The sequence below is a fragment of the Dermacentor variabilis genome, chromosome 1 (assembly GCF_050947875.1).
Source record: "Dermacentor variabilis isolate Ectoservices chromosome 1, ASM5094787v1, whole genome shotgun sequence".
In the NCBI taxonomy this organism is placed as follows: Eukaryota; Metazoa; Arthropoda; class Arachnida; order Ixodida; family Ixodidae; genus Dermacentor; species Dermacentor variabilis.
Window position 1 is genome coordinate 258,420,723 of NC_134568.1, and position 19,419 is coordinate 258,440,141.

General features: G+C 40.9%; 2 protein-coding genes across 5 annotated transcripts in view; one reads left to right on the top strand and one right to left on the bottom strand.

The window, feature by feature from the left end:
• Arms (Ankyrin repeat-rich membrane spanning) overlaps positions 1-6,805 on the top strand; it is an 85,133-nt gene extending 78,328 nt beyond the window's left edge. For all 4 annotated transcript variants that reach the window (XM_075673554.1, XM_075673557.1, XM_075673555.1 and 1 more), the window contains exon 27: positions 1,007-6,805. In XM_075673554.1, coding sequence (XP_075529669.1) covers positions 1,007-1,985 — 979 coding nt within the window. In that variant the 3' untranslated portion in view covers positions 1,986-6,805. The remainder of the gene's footprint in view (positions 1-1,006) is intronic.
• A 1,204-nt stretch (positions 6,806-8,009) lies between these two features.
• The window catches only part of bark (C-type lectin domain-containing protein bark beetle), a 100,818-nt gene continuing 89,408 nt past the window's right edge, over positions 8,010-19,419 (bottom strand). The window contains exons 11-16 of the mRNA XM_075673553.1: positions 16,355-18,249; positions 15,576-16,266; positions 15,026-15,183; positions 12,461-12,555; positions 11,979-12,186; positions 8,010-10,399 (exon numbers count right to left, since the gene is read on the bottom strand). Coding sequence (XP_075529668.1) covers positions 9,654-10,399; positions 11,979-12,186; positions 12,461-12,555; positions 15,026-15,183; positions 15,576-16,266; positions 16,355-18,249 — 3,793 coding nt within the window. The 3' untranslated portion in view covers positions 8,010-9,653. The remainder of the gene's footprint in view (positions 10,400-11,978; positions 12,187-12,460; positions 12,556-15,025; positions 15,184-15,575; positions 16,267-16,354; positions 18,250-19,419) is intronic.

Sequence of the window (19,419 nt, forward strand, 5' to 3'; positions counted from 1 at the left end):
AGATTCCATTTATATAAATAGCTTTTTTTTTGTCCTGTTGCTGTCACCCCTTGTGACTTTCAGGTATCTGCTAGGCAATGTTTAGGTTTGTCCACATTGTTAGAAAACCTGGAAAAACCTGCACTTTGAGGCACTATAGTAAGCATGAATTAACTGTAGTTCATTCTGTTGAATTGAAAGAATATCACTATTCTTAGAACCCCGTGACAAAGGCTCTTATGTAATTAATACTTCTCACTAAACTAAGCACTTCATAGTGAAAATATTCTTGAATATACTTTTTTAGAAGTCTATGAACAATATTTGCATATGAGAAGTTCCTTTTTCTTGTAATATTTTTGGGTTATTTCTTATTGCTTAAAGGGCTAATGCAAAGTATCCAAAATCGAGATGTGACACTGAATGGGTTATGCAGTTTGAGCTGGGAGTTGTAAAGTGGCTTATAAAGTTTTATAAGTAGAGTGTTCTCTACTTTGAAAAACTGCATCTGGAATGGTTCAAGCTTCACCCATGTTTTGAGAGGTATGCTACAACATGCTTGTTTGCATCTCACGCGTTTGCTAAAATGAACAAATACCAACTCACCCAGTTTGCTGCTATTCTCAACTTTTTGTTCCATTCATTGGGATTTATTAGTTGCGACAACCTTAATATTTCTGTTGTACCTTCCGATTTTCAACCCAGCTGATCTGCTTTGGTCACCTGTATTGACCTTCGAATAAAATTTGTGTTATATTTTTTCTATATTGATGCTTAACATGAAAATTTAGAAGCTTACACAATTAAGGATAAAAAGGAGAGGAGTTATTTTACTGCAGTATTTTATATACCAAATTGGTTGCTTGGTTTGGGAAGCAATAAACGCCCCTCTTACTGATACAGCTGAGCTTCAGCTACTGGCACTTGGGTGTGCTCATACTGAAGTGCACCTAAGCTCCTTACTGTTGCAGCTTATTCTTAAGAGCATCAACAAACTGTGTTGTAAAGGAAGCTCCTGCCTTTTCAGCTACTCACCGCTGTCAGCCTCTGTTCCGGACTATGAATGGGGTGTGCAAGGACCAAGCGCCACAGTGTGCTGCAGCACTGATCTGCCACTTGAGAGCTATGGTGTGTCAGCACCACCTTCAATTGCTTCAAGCCCCAATGCTCCACCGCCAGGGTCATTCGACACTGCCTCCTTCATGGGTACATTGGATGCAGCCAGCCAGAAGCCACGCAACAAGCATCTTGATTCGGTCGTGGCACAGGAAGGCATGTCTCGCCGAGGCAGCCTGTCACGAGATGCAGCTGAGAGCAATCTGATTGACCACTGGAAAGGTCTGGGCGGTTCTGACTTGCAGCAGGAGCGTCACAGGCTGGAGACCTTATCACTCCCCAATGATGCAGCAGAGGATGAGAATGCCCCGCTTATTGAGGTTACAAGGCCCATGTTTCTTGCAACGATGGCATCGAGGGATGCAGAAAGCTCGTCGCGTAGAGAAAGGGAGTTCATTCAACCTTTTAAGCTTTCTCGTGGCGCTAGGAGGTTCAACATTGAACGCCAGTTCTCTGTGGACGAGCGGTCTGACATTGACCCCGAGGAGCACAGGTTGGACGGGGCGAAATCCACGTCAACGGCATCCCTCACAATGCTCAAGAATAGTGCGGATGGGGCGACAGAGACATCAAGCCCAGCCACAGCACTTACTCCCCTGTCATCATCATCAGGGAGGTCCCCTGAGGCAGATCCGAAAGTGCGCCGCAGCTCTGTCCCTTCAGCGCAACCTGATGAGCAGAGGAGCCCAGAAGATGGTGTGGTACCCTCACAAAGTACACCTTTCAAGCTTCCAGAACTGTCAAGCCGCACCTTTTTACGGCAATTGAGTGAGCAAGAGCAGAAAGCTGGCCCGCCATCACGTGAGGGAACATCATCTGACACTGTTGTCATTGCTGGTAAGGCCACTGATGCCAAGCATCTCTTCTCAAGCTCCGAGACTGTTATCTAGGCTGACAAGTCCTGGCGAAATATTGTTTTTTCAGGTACATTTCTTTGGCTTGGTGTTTTGCTTTCAAAGCTAATGCAAATGAAAGCTCTCAGTAAGGGCAACATTTTCATTATGCATATAGTTTATAGGGAACAAAGATTATCAGGCCTTCAATAAGTTTTGTATGAAAGGCCACACATAGTATTTTTCTAGTCTAGCATTTCAATCTTATAATGTGTGCTTCGCCACATTAGGAAAATGCTGTCATGTTACCTTATAGTGGGCATTTTGTTGCTAAATAGCAGCTGCTTTGTTGACTCTGATCTTTATATTATTCAGGGAATAGATATTGCATTTGTTGCCAAGTAAACCAGAAAACAAAAATTAATGATATGCTGTTCACAAGTAACCACCATTCAAATCTAAGTTGAGACACAAAAATGGTATTTTATTCTGTTCCAAGGTGTTTGAATTAAGTTGGGCACAAGTAAAGATAGTTTTTTTCAATGATAGTAAAGCTTTGCAACATGTAGAACTAATTTGTGCATCTACATTTGAAAATGTTTCGGTTTATCCAATGACTAATTTGCATCTTGTTTCTTTCCCAGTTAATATTCACATGAAATCAGTGTCTTTTGGTGAATGATTTGTTTACACAAAGGGTTTCTGAATACCTTCACAGTTTGTTTCTGTAACAGTTTACCTTTCTTCCCAGTGATTTCGACTCATATCTCTTGTGGCTGTTGGTTGCATTTTTATATCACTTGAAAGCCATTGTGCTTATAAACAATGCACAGAACACATTGTTAGGGTAGCACTATTATCATACATATGAAATGATTGTATACTGTTCACTTCATTTTACTTCAGGTTCTTTTAATTAAGAAGTAGACAGTTATTTTCACTGTAGATTGCAGCATTCGAGCTACTTCACTAATAAATTTTTGACTTGTTCTCTTTTGGGCCCATGTCACAGTCGCGACTTTGAAGCTGGCCTGTAATGAAAGCATGAGCAGAAACCTTGAAACTAGCTCTGGTTTTAAAATATCAGTCTCCAAAATAGGCTACAAGGTGCATTGGCATTCCATATGATAATTTCACCAACGCCTCCCTTGTAGTCTGCAGGATAAAACTAATTGGAATGCCAATGCATTTACTATTGGCACATTTCAGGGAGGGATATGTCAAAACTGTGACTAGTATCAGGATTTCTGATGATTGGATGCATATCCACTACCTGTCTTCATTTCTGCAATTGCAACTGCTGCTCTTAAATGTAGAATGGAGAACATTGTTAATTATCTGTCTGAACACTACAACTTGTCTTGCAAGTAATGTCCATTTTTTCTACTAATGCCCCTGAACATGCAAATATGATACAGGTGTTCCATTAATCATAAATCATAAGATGAAGTCAAACCTTAGTATAACAGACATGAATATAATCAAGTAAATCTGAAATTTAATTGATTGTGCTGTTATTTAGTGAGTATTCTGCTGCTATTACAAAACTGAAAATGCAAGAACAAAGATGGTATTGGTTACATGAAGCAAATATTCGTTTCCTTGTAGCTCAAAGTAAGTATTCTGGTAACAGCAATGTCAGATACATGGCAAAAGCAACTTTAAATGCCATATCTTTAATGTATGGGTGTGTTTTGGCTACAGCTTTACTTGGGTGGCATGATTTTTAATATTTTGCAGAGATGTTACAGCGACTTAAAGGGACACTAAAGGCAAATACTGTGTCGATGTGGACTGTTTATATACCATTCCAAAAACCTCGCAACGCTTGTTTTGTGCCAAGAAAAGACTTAGTTTATGAGAAAATTGCATCTGAGGGGTCCGAATACCTTTTTCGTAGTTCAAATATCCCGCCACCCAACCGGGGTAGTGGTGACGTTGCATATGCCATCACCGCCCTTTGCTGCCATCTGTGAGTAAAACGGTGCCTGACAGATGGCGGTACAGTTTTTTGCCCAAAATGCAAACATGCGGAGAAATAGCGAAACCAAGGAGTTTAGTTAAGACAGTTTAAGACATTTAATCGTTATAATAGTGTAAATGTGGATGATTGTAGCCTTGTAAGCAATTGCAAATATTTTAACCAATAAAAAAATTTATCAGAGAGAATACCCATAAGGATACATCGGGCTCCATAGAAAATGCATGGAGTAGCCTATAACAGCTTGAACTTTGGCGATGGGCAAACTACAATTTTCCACCCGCAAATTTCAAGTTATCCCACACCAAAATTTCCAGTTGGCCGACTGCTAAATTAAGTTGGCCCATCCCCAAATTTCAGTTTCCCCACACCTAACTTTCAATTGGCCCACCCCTACATAAGCTTGCCCATGCATTTTCTATGGAGCCCTATGTATTCCCATGTGTACTCTAATCAATTTTTTTTAATTAGTTTAAATCGTTTATAATCGCTTATAAAGCTACCAAGTATCTACATTCACATTATTATAGCAATTAAATATCTTTGCAAATTACGCATTTTTGTGCAGATACAGGCATTACACTACACTTTTTGTGTGACAGAGCTGGGGTACTTGCCAAAGAATAGTTCATTATTGAGGAACTCGAAATTTAAAGCGCATCCACACCTACTTACTAGTACCCACTAGTACTTAATGCTCAATACATAAGTGCCCTTGTGTTTAAGTCCTGTTACAAGCAGACACATTGCAGTGCGTACAATCAGGCTGCATGCATATTTTAGCACAACTCGAGCACACTGCAATAAGCTAGCGGTGAAATCCCAGCCCAACCACATGCAGCGACGTGCCAATGACTATTGAAGGCGCAAGTTTAACATAGAGACACGTGTAATGTCGAAGTCATGTACGTGCACCTTCCCAATGGTTCCCAACTGAAGAAAATGCCCACTATACAAGCGGCTGTAAGCAAACAAAGAGATAGGCGTAATTACAGGTGAAATGTTTCATTCCTGGCATCTTCTTAAACCGATTTGTAAAACCGAAAGCAACATACGATTTGCAGCACCTACTCAGGTGTTGCAATGCTCTAGAAAAACATGCCACAATCATTAAATACTATTACAACAGCAGCGCGGCAGCACACTCCGTGCTCTGCTATGATGACTAACCACAGTGGCACGGCCTTTTTGCCCCGAGCAATATGACGGCAACCGGGGTTTACTATATAACCTCCTTAAGAGAGACCAAGCCAAGAGTGGTGGATTTGCCACTGCAGCTGTTTTTTGGCCAAATGGCATGGACCATTGGGGCATCCCACGACATCACATGGAAGTTGAATTCTCTGCTACTTCTAATTTGTGCGAGTGTTGCGAGCCAGCAAAACCAGCGTAGCGCTACACGATAACGAAACTACTGAAATGCAAAAGCGCAGGTGGCACAAAGTCGAGCAAAAATGAAACCTTTCGACTGCCTGCACTGTCAAGGGTAATCTCAATGAGGCCTTTTTTTTTTTCTAAAAATCAAATAGAACTGGACAAGTAGCATTTTATTTCATTTTGTATTGCTATAATACTGGGATGTTTTTGTAACGAGTGGTTGAGTACTAGTGACAGAATTTAACTAAGGAGTGCTTTCGTCATCGAGCAAGTACTTGAATGTCCCAGGGGAGTCTCTAATCATGTCTTGCATTTACCTCAGGCTCTGTTCATGATAATATTGGTGCCTTAGAGATTATCGAGCACCAATCTATCACTTAAGCTTGACTTAATATTTGCCTTTAGTGTCCCTTTAAGCATTAACCTACATATAATCGCCACCGTCTTATTGGTGTTCTCATTTCATCCTCTTTTTGCCTTCCCTATGCAGTCTGCATCTTTTAAAGTGCTCTTAGATGCGGTGAAGAGTTAATGCTAGTGAATGTCAGAAGTATTCAATTACCTGGTCACAGTACAACATCTAGGCAACATGTATAAGGGGTAAATTAATGTTTAGGTATAAAGTCACGGCTACCTGCTGTATCTACATAGCACGTTTATTTGACATGCTGAAGGAATCACACTTCAGGGCACTTGTAACTCCTTCAAATGTGATCAGCAATTGGTAGGTCATAAGTTCTTGTTGTGATAGATAGAGATTCAAGCAATAATATTGTGGAACAGCCCTTTAGTAACAAGGAAATTTTGGGGCCTCTAAAATTTAAAGTTGGAAATCTTTTACAAAATAGTGTTTTACATTATATTCATGATGACTGCTTCACTTCACCAGCCATCTATGTATATACAGATTCAGTTGTGCCATGCTGGCAGTTCAATAATGCAGTTTTAAAATTTTCCAGGCATTTTTTTTACCAGGAATATTTTGTAATCAAAAGTAAAATTATGCTGTTTTTGCAATGTCATACATCTGTGTATCGCGCCATTAGAATATTTACAAAACTTTGAACACTTATAAGCTGTGTGGTGACTTAGGGTCACTCAGGAATAAATATTGCCTACTACTAGCCATGTCTGCACTCTTTTGACATTTTTTGTAAGCTAGTCCATGCGGAGCACAAGCAATATTATATGACGGCCTCTCCATGTTCCCAGTGAGGAGTTAATACCAAGTCATGTAGAAGCAAAGAAAGGTACTGTACTTGACATTCAAGTGCTGTGCTTTTTTCTGCATTTATATATTTCGCATTTATTTATCTTTGGTTTTGTTTTCCTAGGTTTAGCCTTAAGAGAAGATTTAGTGCTGTGCTACAACTGTAGACATTTGCTTATTTCAAGTATCTGCAAGCGCTCTTGATGATGTTCTTGGCTTTGTATAGTATGTTAAAGGGCACAAGAAATTTATGGCTTTATGGCTCAGCCAAACTGGGTATATTTGTGCTGAATAAATTGTTTTGTTACATTTTCTGTGTGCGTGTGAATGAGCTAAATCAAGGGGTGGCAACAGATGGTTCATGAGTCGCATGTGGCCAGCAGTGTATTACCATATGGACTACTGCACAGTTTGAAATGTTTGTACAAACATACATTGCACTCTTAGCCACACATAGGGTCAGAAATAGTATTTCTACTTAGCATAGGCCATTACCATTACAATTTGGGATATGCCATAATTGAACGTTTGTGCAGTGCAAACTTGGGTGACTGAACGTGGCTGGATTGGGCCAATCTATGAACGTAAAGGTTCTGCTGCTTCCTGCCATCTGGCAACACTGCTAGAATGGCAGTTTTGAAAACATATGCTTAAATGTGAGCATCAGTTCATGTCACTACTCTTGCTCTTCATACAGAAATAACTTTATTGGAGAAATTCCTTATTTTATTTGCATTGTAGTAAACTTGCACTTAAATATGAAAATTGGAGGAAAGGGCATGAGTTTTAAGCCTAGAATGAGCTTTAGTTTATTGATTAGTAGATGTCGTGGTTATAATAGAGCTAATAGTTTTGTTATTGGGATTTGAATTAGAACTGGAAGAGAGAACAATAGTTTATGGTACCATCACAATGTTAGTGGTACTTATGGAGGCTGCACTGAATCAGGCTCATGCAATCTTCCCTAGCAATGTACTTTTTTTAGTGATATATGGGCTCTTAACTACATTGGAATGCCTACAGTCAGAGTCAGTGATAACATTTCATAAAATAAAACCACAGTTATTGTGCAAGGGGATCGCACCACAGTCACATATATCTTTACACCAGTATGTGTAGTGTCTACCGAAGAACCACCACTTGGTGAGCAGTGTGTCCCAAATATTAAATACCAAATGCCAAGTGAGACCCATGAGTGTCAAATATCACTTCGTGCCATGTGTTTGCTATACTGGTAGGGCACTGCAATTTCATACAATGCCTGTTGCACATTCTGCAGGGCATTCAATTTTAATTCATAAGAGTCATTCACTGACCGTTGTCCATGTTTTGTAAGGTGAGCACAAGACTCCAGGATTCTTTTTAACTGCTGCAGTTTTGTATGAGCTATTATTATTATTATTATTGTTGTTGTTATTATTGCCTTTTACAGCAGCAAAAATCAAAGTCTGGCATGTTGGTGGTTGTAGTAGAAGTGTTCTTGAATTCAGTAAACATCAAGGGCAAGACAATGTACAAATGTAGGTTTTATTCGGACAGTGATACCAGGATAAATTATTCACCTGGAGCTGCCTCTTAAATGAATTCACATCCTAAAACACAAAGGACTGCACAAGGTATCTCTCTTTCTTGGCACAGGAAAGTCATGCTATGTGCTTATGTCGCTCGATACTATCCAGTATAGTCCAAGGATAACTACTTCCACATTGCTGCATATATGGTAGTGTACATGGCATGTACAATGATGAAAGCACACAAAAGTCATCAGCAGACTTGGGGACATTTTGGGACACAAGTGCTGAAATAATGCTGTTGGCATGAATACTGACTAGGTAGGCAGTTATCAGTAAGTACAAACTTAAAAAAAAAAAAAGCAGTTTTTACAATATATAACATTCACACTGGTTCTGTGCACTACACAATAACATGAGCATAAAATGGGACTACAGCTGCTGGTGATGGTGATGCCATGCACAGCATTGCACAATGTTTACAAAGAAACTTGTGTGCATAGTGAGGAAAACCTTCAGCAGCAACTGAAAAGTTAACAATACTTGTTAACAAGAATTTGTGAGCAAAATGCTTAAGAGTTGAACAGGGCCTTCTATTAACAAAATGGTCAACCAACAGCTCTGTGGACGGATGTGATAAGGCACTTGGCTATGTTTGTGTATTGGGCACTGAAAGACAGCAAGCAGGCAATAAAGCACACTAACACTCGTATTGACAAATGTTCCTTGAATCAGCGCTCTTCCTTAGCTGTGATGAGTAGAATGTAACACCAGTCCTCAAGTGAAGCCGCTATACTTCAACAACGTTCCTCTGCAAACTCTGTAATGACGAGTTGCTTGAGAAATACCCTTATGCTCCAGTGGCTTTGAGTGGACATTGGGAAAAAGCGTTACTGAAGCACATGACTACTTCAGTCATGGAGCAGCACAGCTCTGCTTGTAGGAGGAGTGTCAAGTCAAAAAACTTGTGAATATAGCCATAAGTCTACCTATGAACACAGCAGTGCACTCTTTATAGAACCTTCAGCAGAGTTGCGCACAGTACAAAGAAGCGCCAACAGTATTCCTTGCTCTTAGAGCGTGAAGAAACACAGCACTGGTATATTTCCTGTGACGATGCAACAAAGAATGCCACCACTTCCTCAAATATGTTGTACTCATTGAGAGACCAACTTAATCTTTCTCTTTTGGCTAAAATTCACACTTCATGAAAGTCCTACAGTCACACGAAAATTCTCTCATACAAAAGAAGGAATGTTTGAAACTATTACTTTTTACAATGCGGCAGCAGTTGTGTGTACAGTATGGTCTTAAAAATACATCACCATGGAATGAGCACAAATTTAACAGTGCTTTCTAAAGTCTTTCTTTTTTATGGTTGTATGGCCTCTATTTTGAGATCGACACTGCAGCAGTTTTGATTTGTGGATGTCACTGGACCAGCAGCAACACAGGCTGCCACAGTCATGTAGCACAGGTATCACCGGCACCACAAGTCAGTCTGGCTGGAAGCACCAGCTGTTGGTGGCCTTGCCATAACAGAACAACACAGCCAAGCCACAATGAAAGCTTTCAAGTTCTTTGGATTGCACCATGCCTCGGAGCATAACGCTGGCGCAGGATGCACCTTTCTCTCATGGGGAAAACTACATGGCTGTCTCCAGGGGTTGTCGCCTGTAGTAGTTGTCAGTGTTTGCATAGTGTGATGGGGGGTATGGATCTGGCCTTTTGAACGTGTTGTCAGATGGGTCCATAGGAACAACCTGTGGTGTCTCTAGTGATCGCTTCATGTCTAGTGTTGAATCTGTTCCAGAACTCCAGTCTCGGGATGCATCTAGCGAATCATCATAGCCACCAACAGAGCGGTCCATGTACCCACGGTTTTCATAAGTAAGGTCAAACGTAGGGTGCTGTAAGTCTGTTGCACCTTTCCTTGCTTCTGGCACAGTTGTGGGGTACTTTTCTTCAATATCACTGCTGTAGTCCAAGGCAGGATTGCGAACTTCATGCACTGTATCATCATAGCTGCGGCTATCATCCAGGTCATAAGTATACTGTTTAGCAACAGAGTCTGTGCTTCCATTGTGTTTAGAAGGGTGCACAGTAAGTCGAGGTGGTGTGCTTGTTGGGGTGTCAGCAAGGGCCCGCTCAATACGATGTTTGTAGTCAGAAAAAAAGGCATCCCGGTCAAGTGAGCGGTTGGAGGCTGAGCGAATTGAAGCTCGTATGGAGTTCTGCCGCTGAAGATGTTGTTTGTGACGTTCTTGTGACTTGCACCACCAAAAACCAAGAATTATGCAGACACAAATGAGCAATACTCCCAGCAGCGACATGGCAGTGATGGAAACAGGTTCCTGGTACCAGTAGTCACTCCGCACCACAATTTCTTGTGCTGCAATGAGAGAGAACCTGATTAGTGTCTAAAATCAGTTCATTTATAAACTGCTTGTACTCTGTCAGCCAAGACTCCCATCGAGTGTTGTTTTTGGCTTCAGTGTCAACTGTAGCTCGAACATTCTTTATGGCATTTATTGATTGCAGTACAATGAAGACACTGCCCATATGAAGCACATAGCTTTAAGTACTTTTAACATAATCCTTCATCCAGAGAAAACTAACAAACCTATGCATGATTTTGCTTGCAGCATTCTTTTATGCTTAATGTTGTTTCATTTAACTTTCACATATATTCTTAGTTCAAAATGGAACCACATTTAAAAAGGAACCAAATTAAGCGACCACATGTGCATCATGGACAGGGGTTAATTCCACCTCTCCACCTTGTGTGTTTCTGCAGAACTGATTTGCCACATTCGGTGTCCTTGTACGTAAAGTTGTCGATTAATTCTGCTTTTCTCATTGATCTGCTGGCCTCCTCATAAGCTCAGACCACCCTAGGAAGGCATTGGTTCTGGATTCAATCCCCAGATCAGCACTAATTTTTCTCTGACTGCGAAGGCCTTGTTTCTGAGAAAGCCACATGGATTTTTTTTTTTTTTTCTAATTGTAGCTTCATGCTGCTGTTGGCTAGATGACAATTTTCCTTTCAGGGTGATTCCTTGGTTGTCATGCCTTGTCAAGCCCCACCCCCTCCTCTCTAACCCGTAACCAACAGTGCCTTCTGCAGCTCATCTTCACCCTGTAGTAGCTAGCTGCTTTACTTGATCAAGACTAAAGGTAGTGGGCACTTATGCTCAACATTTGATGCTTTAATTGCTCTTCAAACAACTGCTCTTTCCCAGTCATCCGTGTGTTCTTGCTCAGAGGTAAATATTACTCCCCACCTCCAGTTTGCATGCCCATGCGAACTATATAGTGTATACTGTACATACTGTATACCAATGCACGCCTTTATTAAATTATTTGAAAACATGACAGGCCAATAATTTTTAATCCAAGGGCCCCTGAAACAGTTTTTCTTGAACCTAAAGGAACAGTCTGTGTGAGGATATTATTCAAGCAATGCTCAGGCAGCATTTCTGTTTTGTTTTTTAACAACCTAGCCAAAACAAAAGAAACTAATAACAACCTTTGTACACTGCCTCTGTTTAAGGTAGTGCAGACGTCGCAAGCCAGTGAGATCACCTGCTAATGTGATAGCAGTCACCCAGTTGATGTCAGATGAGCAGGGATGTTTTAAAATGTGCGATACTATAGTGAGCAAGCAAGATATAATTGTAGGCTTTATGCACGACTGTTAAACATGCCTGTCCACAAGAACCTTGTCTTATCACTCAGTGCATGAGATAATCACAAAGTATATGCACAATGGTTAAACGTGACTGCCCACAAGAACTTCACCTGTAATTCAACGCATCTGACCATGACTGCAAAATTTTATTTTATGGCCTCTCCCAGGCCAAATTTTATGTAATGCTTAGCCTTAAGCATAGTTAAGCTGTACTTCAACTAGGTTGCTATGCTCAGCTCACATTTAATGCAGATAAACCAAGCATAGGAGTAGCACTCGCCTCTTTCGCAAAGAAATGGAAGTCTGTCATTGCAGTCATGAGCCCACACACTTCCTCGGTACAGTACAGCACACTGGTCCAACGGAATGTCCAGTGACTGCACCCAGATACGTTCATAAAACCAGTCGAAACCTTCTTGCCAGGTGCTGATGTACTGCATCAGCTTCGTCAATTTCTGCTTCAAGTAAGGCATTGATGAAGCGTCCAGCTATAACAAGTGGGGGGGGAAAAGACTGCACTGGTGAATAAATGAATGGGTTATATGTTCATATATGATAAAGTGTAGAAGTTCAGAGTACGAGAAGCAGCTTTTTAAGATGAAAAAAAAAAAAGAGAGAGAGAGCGATAAATCTGGGAAACAACATATACGAATACATAGCATACCTGGCCCAACATAGTGTTTTTTTTTTCTATCCATTAATTGTTCAGATAGCCACTTACTACCATTTTTTTAAAAACCCTGCATATTGACTTTTGCTTACCTGACAAAATCGCTTGGCTTCATCATGAGTCATTGGTCCTGGTATATATAAGAAACAAGTATCTTCTATCATTTCCCAGCCTCCCATGCAGTTTCCTATAAAGGAAATCAACAGAACTATTATCAGACAGTGAAAGTGCAGTGGAAATGCTGCTGCTACACAGCTTCAATTGAAAATGAATAAGCTTTTTTTTTTTTTTTTTTTAAGCTTCATAACCTCCAAAGTGTCGTTAAGTTAGCTTGCGTTTTTGGTGCCTTGGAAGCTTGGGCAAGTTGGTGGTAATTCAATGTTTTGGAAAGTAACAGCTGTCATTTTCCAAAAAGGCAGGAGTACTACAGTCGAACGCTTTTGTAGCAAAGTGCTTTGGGCCTCCGAAATCATTCGTTATTCAGGTCACTTCATTGTAAAGATCACGTGCCGCACAGCTCACAATAGAACCAGAACAAAATGGTTCCTTCATTATACAGGTCATTTTGTTGTAGAGGCATTGTTGTAGAGGCACTCGAGTGTACTTGGTGTATGTGATATACTAAAAGTCAAAGCTAATGCTGACAAAGACAACATGTTGCTTGTTATGACGTACCAAGATGCCAAGCCGTCTCACATAAAAAAATAAGGGGGGGGGGGGAGAGAGAAAATAAAAAAAGGACATTTAAGTGCTTGTACGTACTTTATGCACAGGTGAGGCAAAGAATACTAACTGCACAGCTTTGTAGAAATGCTCACACATGCAGTGCACGCAGAAGCAGTGCAAATTTATAGCACAATATATTCATGCTCATTGGGAAGCTCGTTGGTGACAGTAGGCCAGTGTTACTAGATTATTAGAGGTCCCCCAAGTAATCTTGAACATTTTGATTCATCAAGAGGAGCACACAGAGCATTTAGTTCTGACAATTTAGGCAACACTGTATGACTTAATGCACTCCTGACGTTCTATGGCAGTGGCAGACTCTCAACCACTGTCCCATGACATTGCTAACAATGTCAGTACACTTGAAATGGAATCACTCAGCCAATGTTCTGAGAAACTCTGCAGGAGCTACTGGTGCCAGCAGATATAAAATATACAGAAATTCTGAGGATTATACACAGCTACACTGAAAAAAAAAACAGTGTTGTCAAGACAAATATTCTGACAAGTACACGGAAGCTACGGAAGTACCGAGAAAGGGTAAAAAAGTTCAGGGGAGGTGGAAGAAAGAGGAAAGAACTTATGGTCACTTCATTTGCCTGTATAGCTCAGTTTATGAAGTTCGGTATTTAGTTTATTTTCAATATTATACAAACCACACAAACGATGACAGAGAGAGATGGATGACATAGTGTGCCTTTTATGCACCTTTAAAGAGGCACTAAAGCGAAACACTAAGCTGGATTTGGAAATTACACTTCTGGAATGCTGAAAATGGCAGTCCTACCATATGTGAGGAGTTGGTAAGGAGTAAAAGCGCAAAAATAAAAGACTGATGAAGATGCCACCTTGGGCGATCCCACACTAGCTGCCCACAATGTCATGGATTTTGACACCGTCTGGTCGGGACTAATTAACATTTTGTTGATAAAAAAGGATTACATTGAACTCTAAAAGGAAACAAAGACTCAACCTAGTGAGTTTTGAGAACTGAAATGGCTCAATACAGGCCCAAGTAGTTCTAGCACTGGTGTACCAGAATGCAGTTTGCACATGAAATTCAAGAAGAGAAAGGCTTGGCTTCAATTACTCATCTAGTAATAAATCCTTTTTTGCCAAGTAAACGAGCTATGGAAAGAAGAATGATGGGTGTGACGTTAAGGGATAAGAAAAGAGCAGATTGGGTGAGGCAACAAACGCGAGTAAACGACATCTTAGTTGAAATGAAGAAAAAGAAATGGGCATGGGCCGGACATGTAATGAGGAGGGAAGATAACCGATGGTCACTAAGGGTTACGGACTGGATTCCAAGGGAAGGGATGCGTAGCAGGGGGCGGCAGAAAGTTAGGTGGGCGGATGACATTAAGACGTTTGCAGGGACAACATGGCCACAATTAGTACATGACCGGGGTAGTTGGAGAAGTATGGGAGAGGCCTTTGCCCTGCAGTGGGCGTAACTAGGCTGATGATGATGATGATGATGAAATGAAAACAGTTTTGAAAGTATACTTTGTGATCCTAAACTGACATAGCATTACTCTTCAGTGTCCCTTTAAAGAAAGTTGCCAGTGCCAGTTCAGAACAAAATTTTTAATTGACTGTGGTGCAGGGGCTGTTGAAAGGCATAGGCTGAGAACATGCACACCCCACTTGTTCTACAGAGCTAAATTGCCGAACTTTTTTGCTAGAAGTAACATTGCAATGGGCAGTGCTGCAGCCACATGCAACATAGCAGTACCGCAACATATGCTTAATACTGTCATTAACACAGAACAGCTTCAAATGAGAAGTTGCTTTCTTTTTGGCAAAACAACCTTCAATACTGTTTGATTAAGCCATCCAAACCAGAATTCCTTAGGGGATGTGCTGCATCTCTAGATAATTACACTGTGCACTTATATTTTAGCATCTTACAGTGCATGCACACTTACCACTGATCACAGTGTCGTTGTATTCCAAATGTGGCTGAAACCGAACCTCCAACAGTTCTGGCTGATCACTTCTGTCGTAAATTCTTCCCACCACTGCAGATGTGTCCTTGAATCCCCACCAGTTGTTTTCAGCATCAACAAAACTGCTATTCTCTTGCCTGTATTGAAATAACAAATAACAATAGCACCAGTCATTTAAAATTTATTGCAGAAAAAAATTGTTCTTCAAACAGCAGTGGCACTACAGCGCCTATCACTGAAGGACAAACACTGACAACACAGCACAGCATCATTTTAGGTTCATTGCCTGTAAATGGCATGTCAACACAATGTAGAACACGACTGACTGTACATCAGAACTTTAAATGAGCTGGCCTTTTTTATGTTTTCAGTTTTATTAATTATTCTTCATATTTTCTGTCTGTTATTAATAACTTGTATCTTGTTCCCTTCAACACAGGTTACCTTAGTTTGGTATTATCAAATTATAATGCAACACCTCAGTGGAATTGACTTATACAAGAGAGTCAAACTGCAGAACTTTACTTACTCTGTATTGTTTGCTGTGACCATTTCAAAGTAGTTGAGTCTGTTCAAGAAGTAATTTTTGGTGAACTTTTGTCCAGAGCTCTCAGCCAGCACGGTTGCCTTGAGTTCTTTTGCAGAGGCTTCATTATCCCACAGCCAGTTATGGTACACTAATTGTCCTGAAGACTGTGTCTTCTCAAAGCCAAGGACACTCATTTGCCGGTATCCTTCACTTTCCACAATCATATTTTCACTGAAGTTGAATGTCACTTTCTCCAACACAACATTGTCCCTGAAGGCAGCACTTTCTCTTGCAAAGTAGTTGCGATACACATGCAGATACTGGTACATCCCAGTCTCTCCACTGCAAACATAGAGGCTTTCTCTGTTTTTATTTTGGGTAAAGAGGTTGTTGTGGACATAGCCTTTTAGTGCTGATACTGAATTTGTTGAACTCACAAATATTCTCAGGCCACCCTGATTATGCATGAACAGGTTTCTTAGAATGTGCATTTCCATGGAGTTCTGAATGTCAAAAAAGACAGCAGCCTCTGAGGAACTGAAATTTCCAAACAAAGCATCGCCATTGTCTTCAAATCGGTTGCCATGAAGTGTCAGGATGGGTGTTATTTCACCTGCACTACGGTACGCAACTGCTCCACGGCGGTTCTTGTTAAAGTAGGATGCAGTAATGTTGTGCTTGCTGTCACGAGCTATAAAAGAAAAGGTGAAGCTTTCATTAGTCTTTAAGCACACTTCACGCCAACCTGCTATTATGTATAGGTACTTCAATGCACTTACCTGTTATTGTCTGTAATGGAATGGTCACCACTTCAGCAATGAATCCATTGAGACCACTTGCTCCGGTTGCATGTAGTTTGACACTAAGAGTGGTTCCTTGAGACCTGTAGAAAGTCATCTGGGCCATGTTTTCCTTTAATTCAGTTCCAACACTGATATAACCAATCCTTTTCACTGTGCTGTTGAAAACATCACCATCAAAAATACTGATGCTGTCTGGATGAGGAGTGAATTCTGTCGAGTTGAAGAGGTTGAACTGGAGTATTCTGAACCCAACCTTCTGTGACAACCGAGACTTGCTAGTAAAGATCTTGATGCATTCTACTGGGCGATTGTCATACTTGTAGTATAGCAACACTTTTCCACCAACGGGGAATGCTTTATTGTTGTCGCAGATATCAACAAGGCCAAAGATATTGTAGGGAATGTCAACAGGTCCTAGTGGAATGTAGTTTAGTCTGTCTGCTGTTGATGTCTGACCATTAAGAGTGACAAAATTTATGCCAGTCCCACGATTGTGCGTTATATTTACTGCGTGTATATACTGATAACCTGGGGATGCTATGATGTCAATGCCATTTGAAGCGCATTCTGAAATGTTCAGGTGCTCCAGAGTTACATCCCTCAAGACAACCTGCACTGCTGGCCCCTTTTCATTGTGAAGTATTCCTGCCTTGCGGATATGAACATTGCGGAGAGACGAGGTTGGAGGCGTGTAATACCGACTGCTTGCATACACTCCGCCACCTATGCCAGTCGGGGCTTTGTAATCTGGCACAGAAAATCGAATACCACCCCAGAAGTCTTCCTCTGGAGCTGTCAATTCCTCACCACAGTGGATGTATACAAACTTACGATCATATGGTGAGCAGGCATAACTGTGCTCACCATAGCCATTCAGGCGTAATTCACAGCTCGAGAAAGAGGACTCATGGCCACTGCACTGCAGTGGATGCGGCCATGAGTTAATGATGGACAGTTCCGTTGGGCCGAGCTCATGCCGGTACCCTCTGTCAGTCCATACATCAAGTATTCCAAAACCAAGTTCCCGACAAACAACTTCTGCATTGCGCTCAGTGAATCGTTGATCACAAACTGGCACCCACTGCAGTGTTGTTGAGTTGAAAAACTCAAGAAAGCCATCTCTTCTGTTTGCACTGCAGGCCTGATCAATGCAAAGTCTGACGGATCTTCTTGGCAATGCTCTTTTGTAGCGAAAACTGGGTTGCAACTGCTTGAATGGGCCCATTCTTATTGGAGACCAAGGTCTTCCAACAGCATTAAGGTCACCAAGGACAAGGATACCAACACTAGGATAGAACTGAAGTTCCACACCTTCTAGGATGGTCAATGTTGCATTAGGAAGAATAGTAAGGTCGCTCTTCACAATATATGGAGAGTTTCGCTGGTACAAAGTTAAGGACTTGAGAAGCCGTCCACCAAGCGGCCTTGATGTATCCACTCTGTGTCCCCATTCATTCAGTTCATCATAATGCAGCAGGGGCCCATTAAACTCTGCTCGAGCCAGGTATGGTGAAAAATCTGCTGCTGCATAGCCGTTCCAGTCGTCAAGGTCAAAAACTCTTGACCTGATATCAGAAGCATTCAAGGAACCCCACCAGTTTTCTGCAACATTCACTGCATTGTTTAGTGAACTTGTGAACACACCGGCAAGGAACTCGTACTCATGAGCTGGATTGACCAGAATATTCTGAGTGATGTTAATGCGCTGCACTCCTCGAATGCTTACAGCATAGCTGCTTGGCTCATAATGGTCTGATGTCATACCGCTGCTTGCATCTGGGTGGTTGTTTTCAAGGAAGTTGTAGTAGAAGTTTGCAGCAACAATACTGAAGCGTTCAGAATGGCTCTCCAGCTTGAATTCAACAACATATCTGAAATAAATTTAGGAACAATGTCAATTATAGGTATGTTGCAAGATCAAAATGAAGATATGAAATGTGACAGGATAATTCTTCAATTATAAGCATGACTAACAGCTGTTGCAACCTACTGCATCTACAAATTGTAAGTTTTCTTCAAACTATATATTAATACAAAAGGAATAGCATGAATTTTATTAAAGCTTGCACACAGCACACACATGTGCACAGAGCACACATATATTGTGGCATCCATATTCACTTTATTAATGATCATTTATCAAGACTAGGAACAGCAACAGAAACTGAAAAGCAACCCACTGTTTTTATATCACAGGACTTTTTCAGCGACTGCTTCTTGAACTTTTCTGAATAAACTTGCTCGAAGCAGGTACTCCTGTAGTGTGTGGCATTTTATGTGGCCACAAAAGTGCAACAGAGGTATACAACGGTACTATCAAAATTTGTTTACTGTACTTTTTATTTTACAATCTTGCGCAGCCCATCTTTCACATCTTTAAAACTTTACCGCAAACAGAATCCATGTTTTCCTAAAACTTGATGCATCATTCATAAGATCTTAGAATGAGCAAAAATTTGTAAAGTTTATGAAAAATTTGGGAGGGTTAGTAAGTATGCTTAAGCAGGAAGAAAGGAAAACAAGAGTTAAAGAAAAGAAGGATGCTGTGTGCAAGGTGCCAATCAAAGGTATAGTGATGAATAGTTCGTTTGATGTGTTGTAAAACTTTGTGCCCAATCCTATCATTAGTGGACTTGGAACTGATTGCCTCCACTTGACATTATAAATCTCCCCAAAAAAAAGCACAGCCCTTAAGGTGTTCACAATGATTGGTTTTCTGGCACTATAAGCTGCCGCCAGCTGAGAAGACAATACTGGTGCCTCAATACTCAGCAAAAGCATACACGACCTACATGTAGCCTGTATAATATTTGTGGAAAAAAAGAAAAAAAACCGAACAGATGCTTAAAGAAACAATTTTCTATTGGTTCACAAGTATAGGTATCAACACACCCAGCAAGAAACTCTGCTAAACTTGTATAGTATATACCAGTGTATCCGCATTGCTTTTGATAATTTAGAAAGAGTTGAGGGGGCACAGACAGACAATGAGACACATTTCTCTTGATCATTGTCACAAAGGCGAACAGGGCAGTGGGACA